Source organism: Zeus faber (genome assembly GCF_960531495.2).
Source record: "Zeus faber genome assembly, chromosome: 18".
In the NCBI taxonomy this organism is placed as follows: domain Eukaryota; kingdom Metazoa; phylum Chordata; class Actinopteri; order Zeiformes; family Zeidae; genus Zeus; species Zeus faber.
Genome location: NC_137210.1, coordinates 10,449,438 through 10,464,575, shown reverse-complemented (window position 1 = coordinate 10,464,575; position 15,138 = coordinate 10,449,438). Strand labels below are relative to the sequence as shown.

At 46.0% G+C, this 15,138-nt stretch overlaps 1 protein-coding gene across 1 annotated transcript in view; it reads left to right on the top strand.

The window, feature by feature from the left end:
- Positions 1–14,013, top strand: part of kdm6a (lysine (K)-specific demethylase 6A) — a gene marked incomplete at its 5' end in the record, with an annotated part of 46,118 nt that extends 32,105 nt beyond the window's left edge. Inside the window, 15 exons of the mRNA XM_080019187.1 lie at positions 692–799; positions 1,809–2,171; positions 2,700–3,598; positions 6,783–6,912; positions 7,000–7,105; positions 8,661–8,866; positions 10,173–10,219; positions 10,329–10,400; positions 10,492–10,640; positions 10,736–10,850; positions 10,936–11,123; positions 11,809–11,950; positions 12,074–12,200; positions 12,552–12,722; positions 12,826–14,013. Coding sequence (XP_079875313.1) covers positions 692–799; positions 1,809–2,171; positions 2,700–3,598; positions 6,783–6,912; positions 7,000–7,105; positions 8,661–8,866; positions 10,173–10,219; positions 10,329–10,400; positions 10,492–10,640; positions 10,736–10,850; positions 10,936–11,123; positions 11,809–11,950; positions 12,074–12,200; positions 12,552–12,722; positions 12,826–12,852 — 2,850 coding nt within the window. The 3' untranslated portion in view covers positions 12,853–14,013. The remainder of the gene's footprint in view (positions 1–691; positions 800–1,808; positions 2,172–2,699; positions 3,599–6,782; positions 6,913–6,999; positions 7,106–8,660; positions 8,867–10,172; positions 10,220–10,328; positions 10,401–10,491; positions 10,641–10,735; positions 10,851–10,935; positions 11,124–11,808; positions 11,951–12,073; positions 12,201–12,551; positions 12,723–12,825) is intronic.
- Positions 14,014–15,138: the final 1,125 nt, after the last annotated feature.

Genomic DNA, 15,138 nt, shown 5'->3' with positions numbered 1-15,138 from the left:
CAAAAATACAGTCTTTGCAAGTGTAACAAAAAGCATTTTTGACCTTTTTTAATTTGACAGTGTGTCAAGTAGTAAATTCAGCTGTCACAATTATTCCATGAAAGCCTAATCACAATTATTTAGCAATATTTTGTAAAATCGTCAGATTCCACAATCATATGTTTCCACCCAAATTTGACGGGGAATTTTAAACCAATGTTAGGAATGTCACAATAATAAGAATGTGAATTAGATGGATACCTTTTTCGCCCCCGGCGGGAAATTACTCTTAAAGCAGTTCACATCAAAACCAATAGTCAATGATTACACTGTAATAGGATAAAAATATAATTTATTACAATTATTTTCCGTCTTCCTGGTGTCAGATGAGTGTGTGTACCACATAGGCGAAAGGCCTGCAGCAACCCAGGTCATTTGCTGCATGTCTCTCCTTCTCTCTAACGCCCATTTCCTGTATCTCTCCACTGCTCTCTACAATAAAGGCATAAAACTGCCTAAAAAATACATTACCTGTTGAAGTAGAGCTATTAATTGCCGTTGAATATGATGATTTTTGTAGACATATATAAATACAAGTTAAGGACAATCATAATGCTCATCGCAATGACTTGTTTGACAATCGACTAACATTTCATGTCATAAATGCTGTGACTTCCATGCTAACCTCCATCCGGACCTCTCGTTCGCGCAGCTCCTGGATCATCTGAGGTCCAATCGGGCCGGCCTCAAGCCCCTGCAGGTGCAAATGCTGGAACAGCTGGAAAACCAGTTCTCCCTCATGCAGCAACATCAGCAGCAGGTACACACACACACACACACACACACACACACACACACACACACACACACACACACACACACACACACACACTGTGTTACACAAAGCTTTAAGTGTACATTTTTGTGTAAATGATTCCAACCTCGCTCTCCGTCTTTAGCCCTGTTCGCACCGTAGGAGGCATCCCTGGGGAAGTCTGGTGATTTGTTGTAGTTGCAGAGGTTTTCTGTGCTCTTAATTCCAATGTGAATCTGCTATTTCCGCGAAGTAAAAATTCCACCACAGCTTAGCTACCGTGTTCCATCGAACGCAAGCCCCCCCAGTATGTTTTCTAAATGCAACATTTTCAGTCGCGCGTGGGCGTAATTGCTTCTTCCCCAACCATGGAGCAGATTATGTAATTCACCAAACTCTGCTCCTCCAGTAATAGACATCCTGTTTGAATGTCTCACTCAATCGCGGAATGGCTTTTAAAATAAATGGCCGTAGCTTGAGCTCTCACTTGCCTGCTGAAATGCTTTTAGTGGTTGTTTGCATCCAGGTGATCTCTCGTCATTTTGTAGGAATGCAGAATATGTCAGTATAATAGGAAAAAGTTCACACAATCAAGTCCAATAATTGAATTACATTACCGCCAGCTGTAGATCTAATCCCCTTCCAATGCGGCTGAAGGGCAGCTTATTACAGCCTGCAGCGTACTCTGCAGCTGTGTGCTGAGTGAGCGTGCTGGGAAACGAAAATCTTCCTTCCCATTTGAACACCAAACAACATTCGGTGAACAAAAAGGTGCAATTTCTGTTTTTAGTGAATTTATTTTAGTTTAGAAGATGAATGAGGAGGGCTGCATGCTCAGATAATGGGGGGGAAAAAAACCTCATGACTGTAATGCAGTTATTTTTTGTAGCTCTGGTGAATAGCGTTTTAATTATCTCACCGAGGAGACCAGCGTCAGAGTAATTGCTGTTGCTGTCTGTTCTTATCACTCCATCTCTCTCTCTCTCTCTCTCTCTCTCTCTCTGCTTTCCGACAGATGAGGCAGCAGGCCGCGGCCACCCAGTCCCGGCCCGGCCTCCCTAACGGCCCCTCTGCCTCCCCCCTCAACCACTCTGCCGCCCTACCCCCCTGCGCCCCTCAGCCGACGGCCAACGGATCCTGTGTTGCGAGCTTGGCCAGACCCCCGGGACACCCGGACGCCGCTTCGATGGGCAATAATAATCATGCCCCGGGAGCGGGGGGCGGGGGCCCGAGCAACGGAAACGTGCCTTACCTGCAGCAGAACTCTCTACCTCACAACTGCACAGCCACCAGTCACACCAGCACCAGCAGCATTACCAACAGTCCCAGCCATGCAGACGAGGCCTGGAAGGGCCAGCTATCTCACAACACCTCTCAGGTAGCTCCCTTTTTTCAAATTGAAGGATTGTGTGTCATTCAGTGGTGTTTTTTTTGTGTATGCTGAGATGTGGATTATGTATGGGATAATGTGCAGCCAGCCGGACATTATTGCAAAATTACTCCCGACTTGGTGATCAGGACCCCAACGTGAAGTGGAGGGGTGTTGTATCACTCTGAAGCTGCTTATTAAGCGGCTACTTACTAAATAAAAGAATGCCTCCAGATGGAGGATTGATTTGAAATTATTTTATAACTTGTATACCTAGTTTAAGAGCTTGCTAAGAAAAATAGTCCACAACACCATAGATAACACAGCGTGAAACATGGCACGTGAGACCAGGCGGACTGGTTGCCCATGGCAACGGCCGTTAACAGAGAGCAGTTTTTTTTATCAACAAAAACTGACCGGAGTGCCGCTGATTGCCCTATCAGAATTGAGTATTCACCAGGGCTGTGTAATAATAGATCATGGAGCATATTTACACTATTTGTCCTCATTTAGTGTTTCTTCTCCTGCCTTCCCCAGGGGCTTCACAAAGGTCCAGGTTCTCATTTGGCGGGTCCCAATGGAGAACCCCCTTTCTCTTCCTCCTCCTCCTCGCCTCACACCTCGCTCCCCTCCTCCGGTCCTAGTGCTCTCAATCAGGTTGGACATTCCTCCGGGCCCTGCACTGCCTCCTCCTCGGCCTCCTCCCTCTCCCCCACCTCCCCCCAGACCACCCCCAACCACCTGTCCTCGCCCCCCCACGCCGCCACTACCTCAGGGCTCCACACCAAAGACTCTGCGCCTCCAGGGAGCAGCAACGGCACGGCCGCAGCTCTGCCGGCGGCTTCCGAGAATGCAGGCAGGCATTCTGCAGGGACGCCTGTCCTTCCCGGCGCCGCCCCCGCACAGGGATTGACTAATCACGTCCACCTGCGGGTCGCGGACAGCTCAGCTGGCCTCTCTCAGCCTGGCTCCCCTGCCCCCGGCACCCTTAGTTCAGACAATCCTCAGCTCTCTGCCTTGCTAAAGGGAAAAGTCAAAGCAAACAGTAATGACGATAACAATAACTGCAGTAACCACGGAGGGGCTCCCACGGAAAAGGTCAACAACGTCCACCCTGGCCTTCACAGTGCAGCCAAGCCATCGGCGGAGCGTCTGGCGGCCTCCTCGCCGCCGTCGGCTACGTCCACCGCCGCGTCCTCCCTCTGCTCTGCAGATCCCAACACCACCAACAGCCTCTCCTGCCTTAACAGCCCGTCCAACGCCGCCAACCAGCCGCCCATGCTCAACGGCAAGGGGCCGGAGGACTCCCAGAGCCCCGTGCAGGCGCAGGTGGAGCCCTCTGGGGGAGTGCTCAGGCACGCTGCCCCCTGTGGCCTCGCGTCCTGGTCCTCGGTTTCCATTTACCCCAGCTCCAGCGAGGTGCTAAAAGCATGCAGGTAAGGTCTCACCCTTTGGCCACTCAAGCTTTCTTAAAAATGTGATGGTGTGTGTATGTCTGTGTTTAATGACGGCTTCAGATGACGTGGCCTCCAAAGTACTCAAGTTGTCGCTGGATCTGTGCAGTTTCAATATTACTTCGAGCAGAAGTTTGCATTGGACAATTTTAGGAAAGTTGGAGAAGGACATGCCCCTTTTAAAGTGGTAGTCTGGAGTCATTTGTTTATTATCCACATACCTGCTACGTTGTCGTAGATTAGATATGATCCTCACCGTCAATCATCCTTCACTGTGTATGAGATGGACTCGTGTATAGAACCTCCAGAAAATCCATAATTTGGTTCCTGTCATTTTATGTAGTCCAATTGAAGAATGCAGTTTGACCTGCATTAGTTCTATCTTCTCCTAATTGCATGTGCATGCTGCTGTTGTACATACTTGGTGTACCAAATGTTAGTTGTGAGTAACATCTTAGTCACACTAGGCTTGGGGGATTGTGCAAAGTTCCGATCGGCGATCCCACCCGGCGATTGACGATTCTATCGGGAAGGGGGTGCGCGCTCATAGAACGTAATGTAATGTGGTAAATGCAGTCTCCTTGTTACAGAAGTGGAGGATTTATTATTTACAAGTAAAGTATTCACACAAGAAGATCTAGTTTCTGCTAAATGAATTCCTATAGCAACAGGGAGACGTGCGTGTCACGGCTCGGGACTGGAGACAGTTTTTTATGGAATGGGACGGAACAGGACAGTCATACAAGTAGGAAACAAACGAAAATAAATGGATCAAAATAAAAACACAGGAAACTGGCACGGGAGTCGGGAACCGGCGGGCACGGCGCACCACTGTCTGGAGGTTAGGGTTATATTTACAAAAACACTCCAATTCTCTGAGTTATGTTACGTTTTTCATTTCCCATACAAGTAGGAAACTAAGGAAACAAAATAAATCAAAATCTTTCTCTGAGATTATATGTTGCTATATTATTATATTAGATTTGCGTATCGAGCGGGGGCGTGACATCTGAGTGGTTACTCGAGATGCATGTGGAAACACATTTTAATGCCAGGTGTAAACAGACGTACTTGTTTACAACGATTAAAGGCGTTTCACATTCCATTTCTGTGTTTCAGACAATACACTTCACAATGAGGGTTGGAACACAGTCACAAAAACAAGAGGGAAAACATCACAGTCAATATTTTTACATGCAATACAAGAAAACTTTTACACAATGAACATCCCTAATAATCAATAATTAATTCAAAAAAGCTCTGAGCGGAGAGGGCGAGACACGCCCCCAACCTCCCTCTCTGCGCTGATCGATTCAGACAGTTTCAGGAGACCGTTAACTGCATTTATACCGTTTCAATGCTCAGATTTTTCTTGGCAGATAATTTATTATTTTTTTAATGGTGTGTCATTAATGTCAATCAGCGATCAACTCTACAATCTGCCCATGCCTAGGCTGCACACTGTGCTTCTGGAGGCTGGCGGTGAGTTGGCACATGCTGGCTGCTGACTACTGAATGCTAGAGATGCTGGACCTCAATGTAGGGCGGTGCAATATTCACAGAAACCGAATGTCAATATTTTTTTGACAAATATCCATATAAATAATTTGATGTTTTTTTTATATTTTAGAAGCAATCATTAATAACTTGGATATTGTGTAGAGGTATGTCTGTGCATGGTTGATTCAATCCTGTTGAAGGATACCCTTAGCCTGACTTCACCAGGCCAATTCACAAAAGCATATTAGTCTGGAACCTCTCAGTTCATTTTCAATTTCAAAGGGGCGTTACCAACGGGCGCAGACCAAAATGTTTCTGCACGCAATCGGATAGACCTCCAACCAGTCAGAGCAACGGAACGTGTGACGTAGCGCTGAGCGACCAAAAAATGCCAACCAAGTGGGGCCAGTTGGTATATTCAACTTCTACTAAATCCTGTTGGTCGGCCGGCAAACACATCTTTCTTATCAACAAAAGCTTTAAGTGCAGTCATTTGTTTTTCTTGTGGAGAAAATAAACCGTCCAAGTTGTTTAATACTGTTGCGATAGCGGATTCAACAGACACATTCCAACAGTTCCACATGGGCATGTCCATCTTAGTGAAGTGCCTCTACGGCGCTACTCTGCATGGCCATCGTATCAAACTCGCCCCATACAGAATAAACGCTTGTGATTGGCCCGACCCTGGCAAGGTCGGGTGGAAATGTGTTTGTATGGGGGGGGCTCAGGGGTCAGGGTGGCAAGATGTATTCTGAAGAGCAAATTAAACATGAGCTGGCAGATTTGTCTGGTTCCCAGGCTAGGATACCCTCCCGCTTGTGTGTATGTGGACACGCCCCTCTGGCCTCCCAAGGACGTTCCTCGTCACGTCTGACGTGCTGCTCAGTAACTCACCCCTGGCATCCTGGCGGCCACGTCCCGTGTCCCAGGATGTTGTGGCAATACTTCAGACCTCTGTCAGGCGCTACGCACCTGAGAACTTACGTCTGTTTGACAGATACTGCAATGCTTGAGATGCGGTCAAGGGCGTGATGGCAAAAAGCTGGTTCGGTTTTTATTGTCGACATTGTTTTTCTGTGTGAAAATGGCAGCGGGAATAATACAATTGTGAATTCTATCCAGTCGTATTCAGAACGGTATAGAATGGTACTCATTTTGACGATCCACACAGCCCCACATGATGAAATGTAATAAACACATCTGATGCTTCACAATTTGTCCTCCTGTCTATATAGGCTGCTTAAATGCAGTTGCAGTTACCTTTCCATATTGAAATCCAGTCCAGTGCATATCTCCCACAGAGCTTTGCTTCCACAGTGCAGTTCCATGGATACAGCACGTGGCAACAAGCCACACTTTTCTCACCGTGGTGCAGAGCACGGGTAGATCTGCATCGTTTGTGCGCCACAGCATGAAGCTCGGTGGCCTGAAGTTCAAACCTTTCTGAAATTTGAGTTTGTAATGAATTTAGTGTCCAAATGAAAATGATGTAGATATAAATGCAGTGTTTAATTGGCCAAAATACCATTGCTCGAATGCCTTTTGTTTCAGGGTAGTTTTTCTGCCTGCCACCGTATCTGCAGGACCAGCAAGTTAGTTTTACACGCTGCTCTGTGGCCCTCACCAGCACTGACCACACTCACGCTCCTCTCTCTCCGGGCTGTAGGAACCTGGGGAAAAACGGCCTGTCGACCAGCAGCATCCTGCTGGACAAGTGTCGGCCGCCACGGCCCCCTCCCCCGCCCGCCCCCACACTGCCAAAGGACAAACTAAACCCCCCCACGCCCAGCATCTACGTGAGTACCGCCGCTCCGCAGAGGGAGAGTCGTGTCCGACGTCTCTGTCCCCCTGCGCTGACCTTCTCCTCTCACCCCTGTCTCTAGCTGGAGAACAAGAGGGACGCCTTCTTCCCTCCCCTGCATCAGTTCTGCACCAACGCCGCCAACCCCGTCACCGTCATCAGGGGACTGGCCGGAGCGCTCAAGCTAGGTCGGTGGCCCTGCCCTGCACGTGTGCGGTTTTTTTTCCCCTCAGACGGGACGATGCCGTTGCAATCCTCTGTCGGGGCTGCTGTTGGTGTTGCAAACCTTTTGGAATATTGAATAAATATCCAAAATTCAATTTTTGATTGGATGAGTCGCCACAGCGTGCGCTGCTGTTTGACTAGACGTCATAGAATGTGCTGTTTGTCTCTCACTCACCCTCACGTGGCTCTGTGGGTGTGTCACAGTGTCTATTGGAGGATGTGGCTTCAAACCTGCAATGTGCAACAACAGCCCCACCTGCAAGTAGAAAGTATTACTGCAACTTCCGACTTGACACCGCTCCACATGGCCTTGCCAACAACATCAAACACATCAACTTAGCCCCGATTAACACACCCCTACTGCAGTCTTGAACGCTCAGGGCACACAGTAGATGATTTTTTTTATTTTTTATTAAATATTCTGTGGTTTACTTTAGTTGAAGCTGCAATACGTGCAAGCCCTTCCTCAAAAATCCCTGCTTATCTGAGTTGTATTTTTTATGATGATGGTTGCCGAGCACCATATTATCGTCTACAAAACCATCGGCTACATCTCCAGGAAGTCATAGCAACCAACCACAGGAGTCGACAAAAACGTTAGGAAGGGAGATTGACGGCAGATTCAAAAGTGCGCTTAGATTTCAGATAAATCAAAATCAAATCGTCAAGAGTTGTGATAATCAAATTATGCATATTCACCCGGTATTACAATTCCTCATTAAAATGTTTAGAATTATTATTTTTTATTTTTTTTTACCAGCGTACATTTTTCAACACCAGACCACATTTCAATCATTCTTTCAACGTACATATGTGATGAGTCACAGTTCTATAGATAATACACATCGTCAGCTGATTTTTAAGCATTGCAACACAAGTCCAACGCGTTATGGAAAATGCTTTCACTTGATATCTGGCATGTGTCAGAGCGATGTCCAAATCCAATATCTGTTTGGTCCGTTTCTTGCTTATAATGCAGCTTGGCTAAATCAGCTGCAGAGTAAACGTTTCCGCCCTTCACCAGAAGGTCACCGAGTCAAATAATTTTCACAGTTAAGTCTGTTTATGATCTCTTCAGAAAAGTGAGTAAATGGTGAATATGATTTCAAACGTGAAAACAGACACCGCACACAGGCGTGCAGCGCAGCAAATTCAATCTGCCCTTCATTTTAGAAATGTATGCATTTGCCCAGTTCGAGGTCTGGCGTTGCGTAGTCACAGCTCCCCTTAAACGCCCTGAATTTGTGGCCCTAATACATCCTGTCACAGCGCACCTCTAGTTAATAGAAGAGACTCTATCTCTTCTATTAACTACCTATGGAATTAAATGAAGCTGCGGTAACTTAAATTCTCACTAGAATCGCTCCAGGAGTGTCTTTCATACTCTGGTTGTATCATTGTGAAAAAAATTGTACCTGCGAACAACCTCGCGGCTTAGCAGACAATATGCAAAAAATTTCAAAATATTTCTTACGCTCGCCTTTTTGTTTCTCTGCCCTTCCTTCCTCCCATCCACAGACCTGGGGCTGTTCTCCACCAAGACGCTGGTGGAGGCCAACCCCGACCACCTGGTGGAGGTGCGCGCCCAGTTTTCCCAGCCCACCGATGAGAACTGGGACCCCAGCGGCAGCAGGAAGATGTGGCGCTGCGAGAGCAGCCGCTCGCACACCACCGTCGTCAAATACGCCCAGTACCAGGCCTCCTCCTTCCAGGAGTCGCTGCGGGTCAGTACCGGTACCTTACCAGGGCCGGGAGAATATTTCCAATAGTTTATAGTGATTCCGTGGTTACCCATCGCCCGTCACTTGCACGGGCCTCATCTTTGCATTATTGCCAGAAAAGGTGGACCCCAATTGAACAATTATAAAATGGCATATAGAGGAGTAAGTGCGGAACGCAAATATATTGAATAACCATTTTGTAAAAAAGTTCCAGCTAAACTGATTATTCATGTGTTTCACATAATATTGCAGTTTTCCACTTAGAATTACTCTTTCGTTTTTATTATTTTTCAACCTGTGCTGTCAGCATGCTTGAGCATATAACATAGTATTTGTGCCGTTGCATCGAGGACAGAGTTAGTCTGCAGGTGGAGTTCAACTTCTCAACCTGCAATGCCACTTTTTATTCATTCTTTAATCATGAATCAAGAACTGCTGCAACAACTTTCCTGTGGACCACCTGTAGGATGACAAGAGCACAGCTTTTTGTTACACAGAGCCACTGCCAATCCCCCGCTTAGGAGAACCATGTTTTGTCTTTAAACGACTCTTCACTACTCCAAGAGGGGGAGAATCAGCACGAGTGAGACAAATAAACATAGACCCAAACAACAACATGTACATGGCAAAACATAAACACAGAAACAAACAACAACATGTACTTGGTAAAACATAAACATAAGCTGCTTTCACGCATGATCTCTGGATAATCAGATCCAAACGTTGTCCAGAGTTGCCCTTTCACACATGTAGCACACTGCCGGGGATTGTCCGTGCCAGACGTTTACACTTACTGGAAATACTCCGTTTGGTTTTTGGCGTTGATACTCCATGTATTTGGACGTTATATAAACTGGAACGTGGAAAGGAATAATCTCAGGGTTGCAGTGCAAGAACATCAGCTGACAACATATATTGACAAAAAGGAGTTAATTAATTCCAGGAAAACTGGAACAGCGATTCGCCACGTGGCCTCTTCCTGTCATAGTTATGGCAGTAAATGAGAGAGGAACGGAGAGAGATGTAACCAGCAGGGCGTTCGGGGGAGTGTTCAAAGCAGGTGCTGTGTGCTGTGTGCGTGTGTGCGTGTGTGCGTGTGTGCGTGTGTGCGTGTGTGCGTGTGTGCGTGTGTGCGTGTGTGCGTGTGTGTGTGTGTGTGTGTGTGTGTGGGGCTCACTGGCTGGCTGGCTGGCTGGCTGGCTGGCTGGCTGGCTGCACGGGACTTGTCCCAATTAGTTCTGGTGTATGAGGTCGAAAATTATTTAATTATGTTATTGCAATCCTAATATTGATGAATGTGTGTTCCTAGGAGGAGAACGAGAAGAAAAAAGAGTTGGAAGCAGAAGCGGCAGAGAAGTGAGTCCTCATTGCCAATATGTTCCCTCAAATCACGTCACAACATTTCTCAGTGTATCTGCTCCGTCCTCCCTGTCGTTGTCTAACTCCACCCGCCGTCCTCCTTCAGTGCGCGGCGCAGGAAAGGCCCCTTCAAGCACATCAAGTTCGGCACAAACATCGACCTCTCCGACGAGAAGAAGTAAGTTCAACTGTCCCACCTGCAGCCTTACCGCGGGGGGGTCTGCCTCCAGATCCGTCCACTCACCTTTCCCGTTCTCCACCTTCTCTAGGTGGAAACAGCAGCTCCAGGAGCTGACGAAGCTCCCGGCCTTCGCCAGGGTGGTGTCTGCCGGGAACCTGCTCAGCCACGTGGGGCACACCATCCTGGGGATGAACACCGTCCAGCTCTACATGAAGGTCCCTGGCAGCAGGACTCCAGGTACACACAACACAACTACACTACACACACACACACACACACACACACACACACACTTCTTTTTTTATTAACATTCTCCTCGTCCCCTTGCTTAGGTCATCAAGAGAACAACAACTTCTGTTCTGTCAACATCAACATCGGTCCCGGGGACTGTGAATGGTTTGCTGTACCTGAGCCGTACTGGGGAGTCATCAACGAATTCTGTGAAAAGTACGTTGACGTACCGCGCCCTCCAAACTTTAAAGCCTTTGTATTCTCCATGCTGACTTCGTCACGTGCGTTCGCTGCCCGCCAGGAACAACATCAACTTCCTGATGGGCTCCTGGTGGCCCAACCTGGAGGACCTGTATGAGGCCAACGTGCCGGTTTACCGCTTCATCCAGCGTCCGGGGGACCTGGTGTGGCTCAACACGGGCACCGTGCACTGGGTGCAGGCCATCGGCTGGTGCAACAACGTGGCCTGGAACGTCGGACCCCTCACAGGTGAGGGAGGGGCCCGGGGAGCGCCGGGCACGATGAGGGAGTTGTGGGTTTCCAATGGCGCCGATGTTTTGTTTTTGTTTTGTTTTTTTTAATTACAATTTTTTTTTTTTTTACCCTTTAGAGAAAGTAACAAAATCAGGACAAACAATCATTTCCAAATTGGTGTTTAAACATTGGCACTAACAAAGTTATCTGCAGTATCTTAACGTACGTAGTGACGTACGTTCTCACAAGACTCTTCTGGAGCATTTTGGTTTTGTAACAATGGAGTCATTTGAGCAATGGTCAATGTCCGACAATGTTGCTCGACGTTGTTGTACTTGGTGCATTTGTGATGGAGTGGATCAACAGCGTGTGTGATGTGCTTGAAGTCGAGCTTTTCAGACATGAGCAGGTTCAAGGTTATGTCAGTGTCATTTCTGATATTTTGGAGGCCAGAACGTTCTGAGTTTGGCTCCGTCAAGGATGAAAGGAGAGCTGGTGATTGGGTGTTGTTTTTGTTTTTTTATTTCATTAAAAAAATATATTTTTTTAAACAATCGGCATAGCACGTGGAGCAATACGAAAAAAGAACATTCCTGCTCTTTCCCCCGCGTTTAAAAATAAATGTATAAATAAAAAATGTGAAGGTGTAAAAACTGAGGTGTCTTTTTTTTATTTATTTTTAATTTTTCTATTCCCTCAGCCCACCAGTACAAGCTGGCAGTCGAACGCTACGAGTGGAACAAACTTCAGAGCGTCAAATCCATCGTTCCCATGATCCACCTCTCCTGGAACATGGCCAGGAACATCAAAGTGTCCGACCACAAGCTCTTTGAGATGATCAAGTGAGAAACAGTCTTTAACTTTTTAACATCTAATGTGTAACTTGTGTCTGACAGTCATTACCAGATATAAACGTTGATTTTACACTCTTTTATTTATTTGTTGTTTTTTTTTGTGTGCATCAGGTATTGTCTCCTGCGGACGCTAAAGCAGGTCCAGATGCTGCGGGAGATGCTGCTTTCTGCCGGGAAGGAGTCGGTGTGGCACGGGCGCACGCGGGACGAGCCCGCGCACTACTGCAGCATCTGTGAGGTGGGCACGTGCACACACACACACACACACACACACACACAGACAGACTCACATTGCTAAGAACAGGATTTCAAGTAATTGTCGATCTATCAAGCATATCAAACTAAACAATGGTGGGCGTATTCAGACTTAATCGGTCTATATCAAAAAAACTTTTATTTTTATTTCCGCTAGTGCTGAAAAGCCTTTGCTTTCAAAAGCCAATGTCTAATTTGTTTAAATAAAGACTAAATAGTTAGGCCAATAGTTCATCAAGGACATTTTGGAATTTGTCTCCCTAACGTGCAGTAAATTTACGTCCTATTTGGACGCTCGGTGTAACCCGCTCCTCCGTCTCTCCCTTGCATCCAGGTGGAAGTGTTTGATCTGCTGTTCGTAACCAGCGAGAGCAACAGCAAGAAAACCTACGTGGTGCACTGCCAGGACTGTGCTCGCAGGGGCAGCTCCAACCTGGACAACTTTGTGGTGCTAGAACAGTACAAGATGGAGGACCTCATGCAGGTCTACGACCAGTTCACACTTGTAAGTATTGGTCGAAATGAGTGTTTCGGAAGCCTCTTCTTGGTGTGAACGGAGGTGTGAAAATTGGTATACCAGCTGGAATAAAGATAAAATCTCTCCACAGGCCAGTCCCCTGCCTTCCAGCTCTTGATGGTCACATCGTATTGTTCCAAGGACTATTAGAATTCTAATGGACTTAACGGAACCCTCCGGAAACCTTTTTTTTTTTTTTTTGTTTGTTTGTTTTGTTTTTTTGTTTTTGTTTGTTTTTTGTTGTTGTTGTTTTTTTCTCCTGATATTCAGGAAGTTAGCCGACAGTCCTTCAACTGCGCTCTGTAGCTATCCCATAAGGCAGCTGTGTGAAAGCTGTGTGTCTATGCAACCTGCCCAGAGCGGTTCGCCGCCCCCCTCTCCCCCCCCCCCCCCCCAGTCGACTGGAGGGCGGCGGCGGCGGCATCCTCTCCCATCGTCTTGAGCAGACTGTTCTAACTTCAGAGAACCAAGAAAACCCCACAAAAATAATAATGAAAGAGAGAAAAAAAAAATGAAAAAAAAAAAAAAAATGTTTTGTATATATTATGTTACAACTGGCGACAACATCACACAGACTACTGACTGGCTAATCTTCTTCTCCATTTTTGTATTCTGTTTGTGTGTTTTGCCCCCTCCACCAACCCCACCGGTAACGATGAGTAACAAAGCATAGCGGCTCTTTTGTATGTTAGATGGATAGAGGTCTGCTTGGTCCGGAAAAGAGGAAAAAAAAAAAAAAAAAAAAAAGTTTTGTAATGTGAAGAGTGGAGCGACATGTTGATTGCAACATTTCCCCCGCCCCCTGTTTTTGTTTATTTTTTTTTTAATTCTTTTTTTTTTATTTTTTTTTTACTCTTTATGTTTAATCTTTTTGTTTTGTTTCGTTTGGAACCATGCTGGTTTTTGGTGTTGGTTTCTTGGGTTTGAAAAAGGGTAATCATTTGGAGAGAAACAGCCAAGTCACAGGAAAAAAAAATGGGTTGCACATAAACAAAGAGGTAAACTTTGTGTTGTTTTTCTAATTTTGATGTAAATTTACACTATTTATAAATGCATATTTATTGCTTGAAAATATTTGTTGATGGAATGCTGTAATTTTTTTCCAGAGTACCTGCCATTAAATTTGAAGGCGCCATGTCATTTTAGGATGTGGCCCCTCGTACGTTTTCTATATAAAATGAAATTGCTTAGTAAGCATTGTACAGAGACCCTCCTTGAAATCGTTTTATTGTTTGAAGGATGTTTTATGCGTCAATAAACAAAAAACTGTTTATTTACATCTTATAGCGTTCTTCATATTTTTTTTCTTTTAGCAGCTCCAGCAGGGGCAGACTGTGCTTGCATGTTGGCAGTGGCCAATGGCGCCCCCAAGGGGTAACCAGTGGAGCCCCCACAACCACTGCCCTGCTTCCCACCAGTGGAGCATTCTTTTAAAAACCCAAAAGCAAACCGGTGGGACGGTATCGCGTGTTGAGCACTAACATCGCATCATGTAAATTAGCATTGATGGACTAAATAATTATCCACCGATCTCTTTGCTGTTTGTACAACTGTACAACTTCAGTCCTTATATTGAGCCTGGCTCTAGCCTTTTTTGGGTGCAATCACAAGATATCTGGAATTTGCATGATTCAGTTTTGCACTTGCATGCAATCCAAAAATAAATGAAGTTGCTTGATCTTAAAAAATAACAAAAAACAAAGATTAGACCCAGTTAACAACATGAAGAGTGTATGAATACATGTGTTGGATGCAAGAAGCGACTTATCATAGCGTGAAATGCTATTTGAAGTGCTTGTTTTTTTTGTATTTTCCTGTTTCCACCGTTCCTGGCGGCCGATTTTACAATACAGTGGCGACCCCGATTGGCATGTGTTGGGTAAATGCGAGCGCTTCAGGGGTGCCTATTAGCCCTACAAATTGATCCCAGAAATTTCACGGTGTGGATTCCACTATAAACATGTCACTGTGCGATCCCCGTGCCGTGGCAAAGACCCGACGCCTCATTAAATGTTCCCGCGGTGCTTCAGCCGATCTGCTCCGCCGGGGTGCTGCCTTTTGCTTTTCCGAGGTTCCGTCGTGAGTTTGGAGAAGGGGAGAAAAACAACTTTGGCATGAATAATGAAACCGAACAAAGCAGCTGTAAAGATGAAACGCTCCACTGATGTTCGGGGCATTTATTAGTATAAAAGGTTACTTTAATTGAATGTTTTGTATTTTGATTTTTTTTCCCTTCTTTAAAGCCGTCTTTTCCCAAGGTTACAACCTGCGCTTATTAAATGGTCTGTGGCAGCCTTCACAATGCAGCACTTCTATTATTCTGCACCAATAATAGACTTACTGATGCCGAGGTTTACTGGCAGTGAGGAATTTGGTCAATTGACAGTTTAAAAAAAGAGGAACA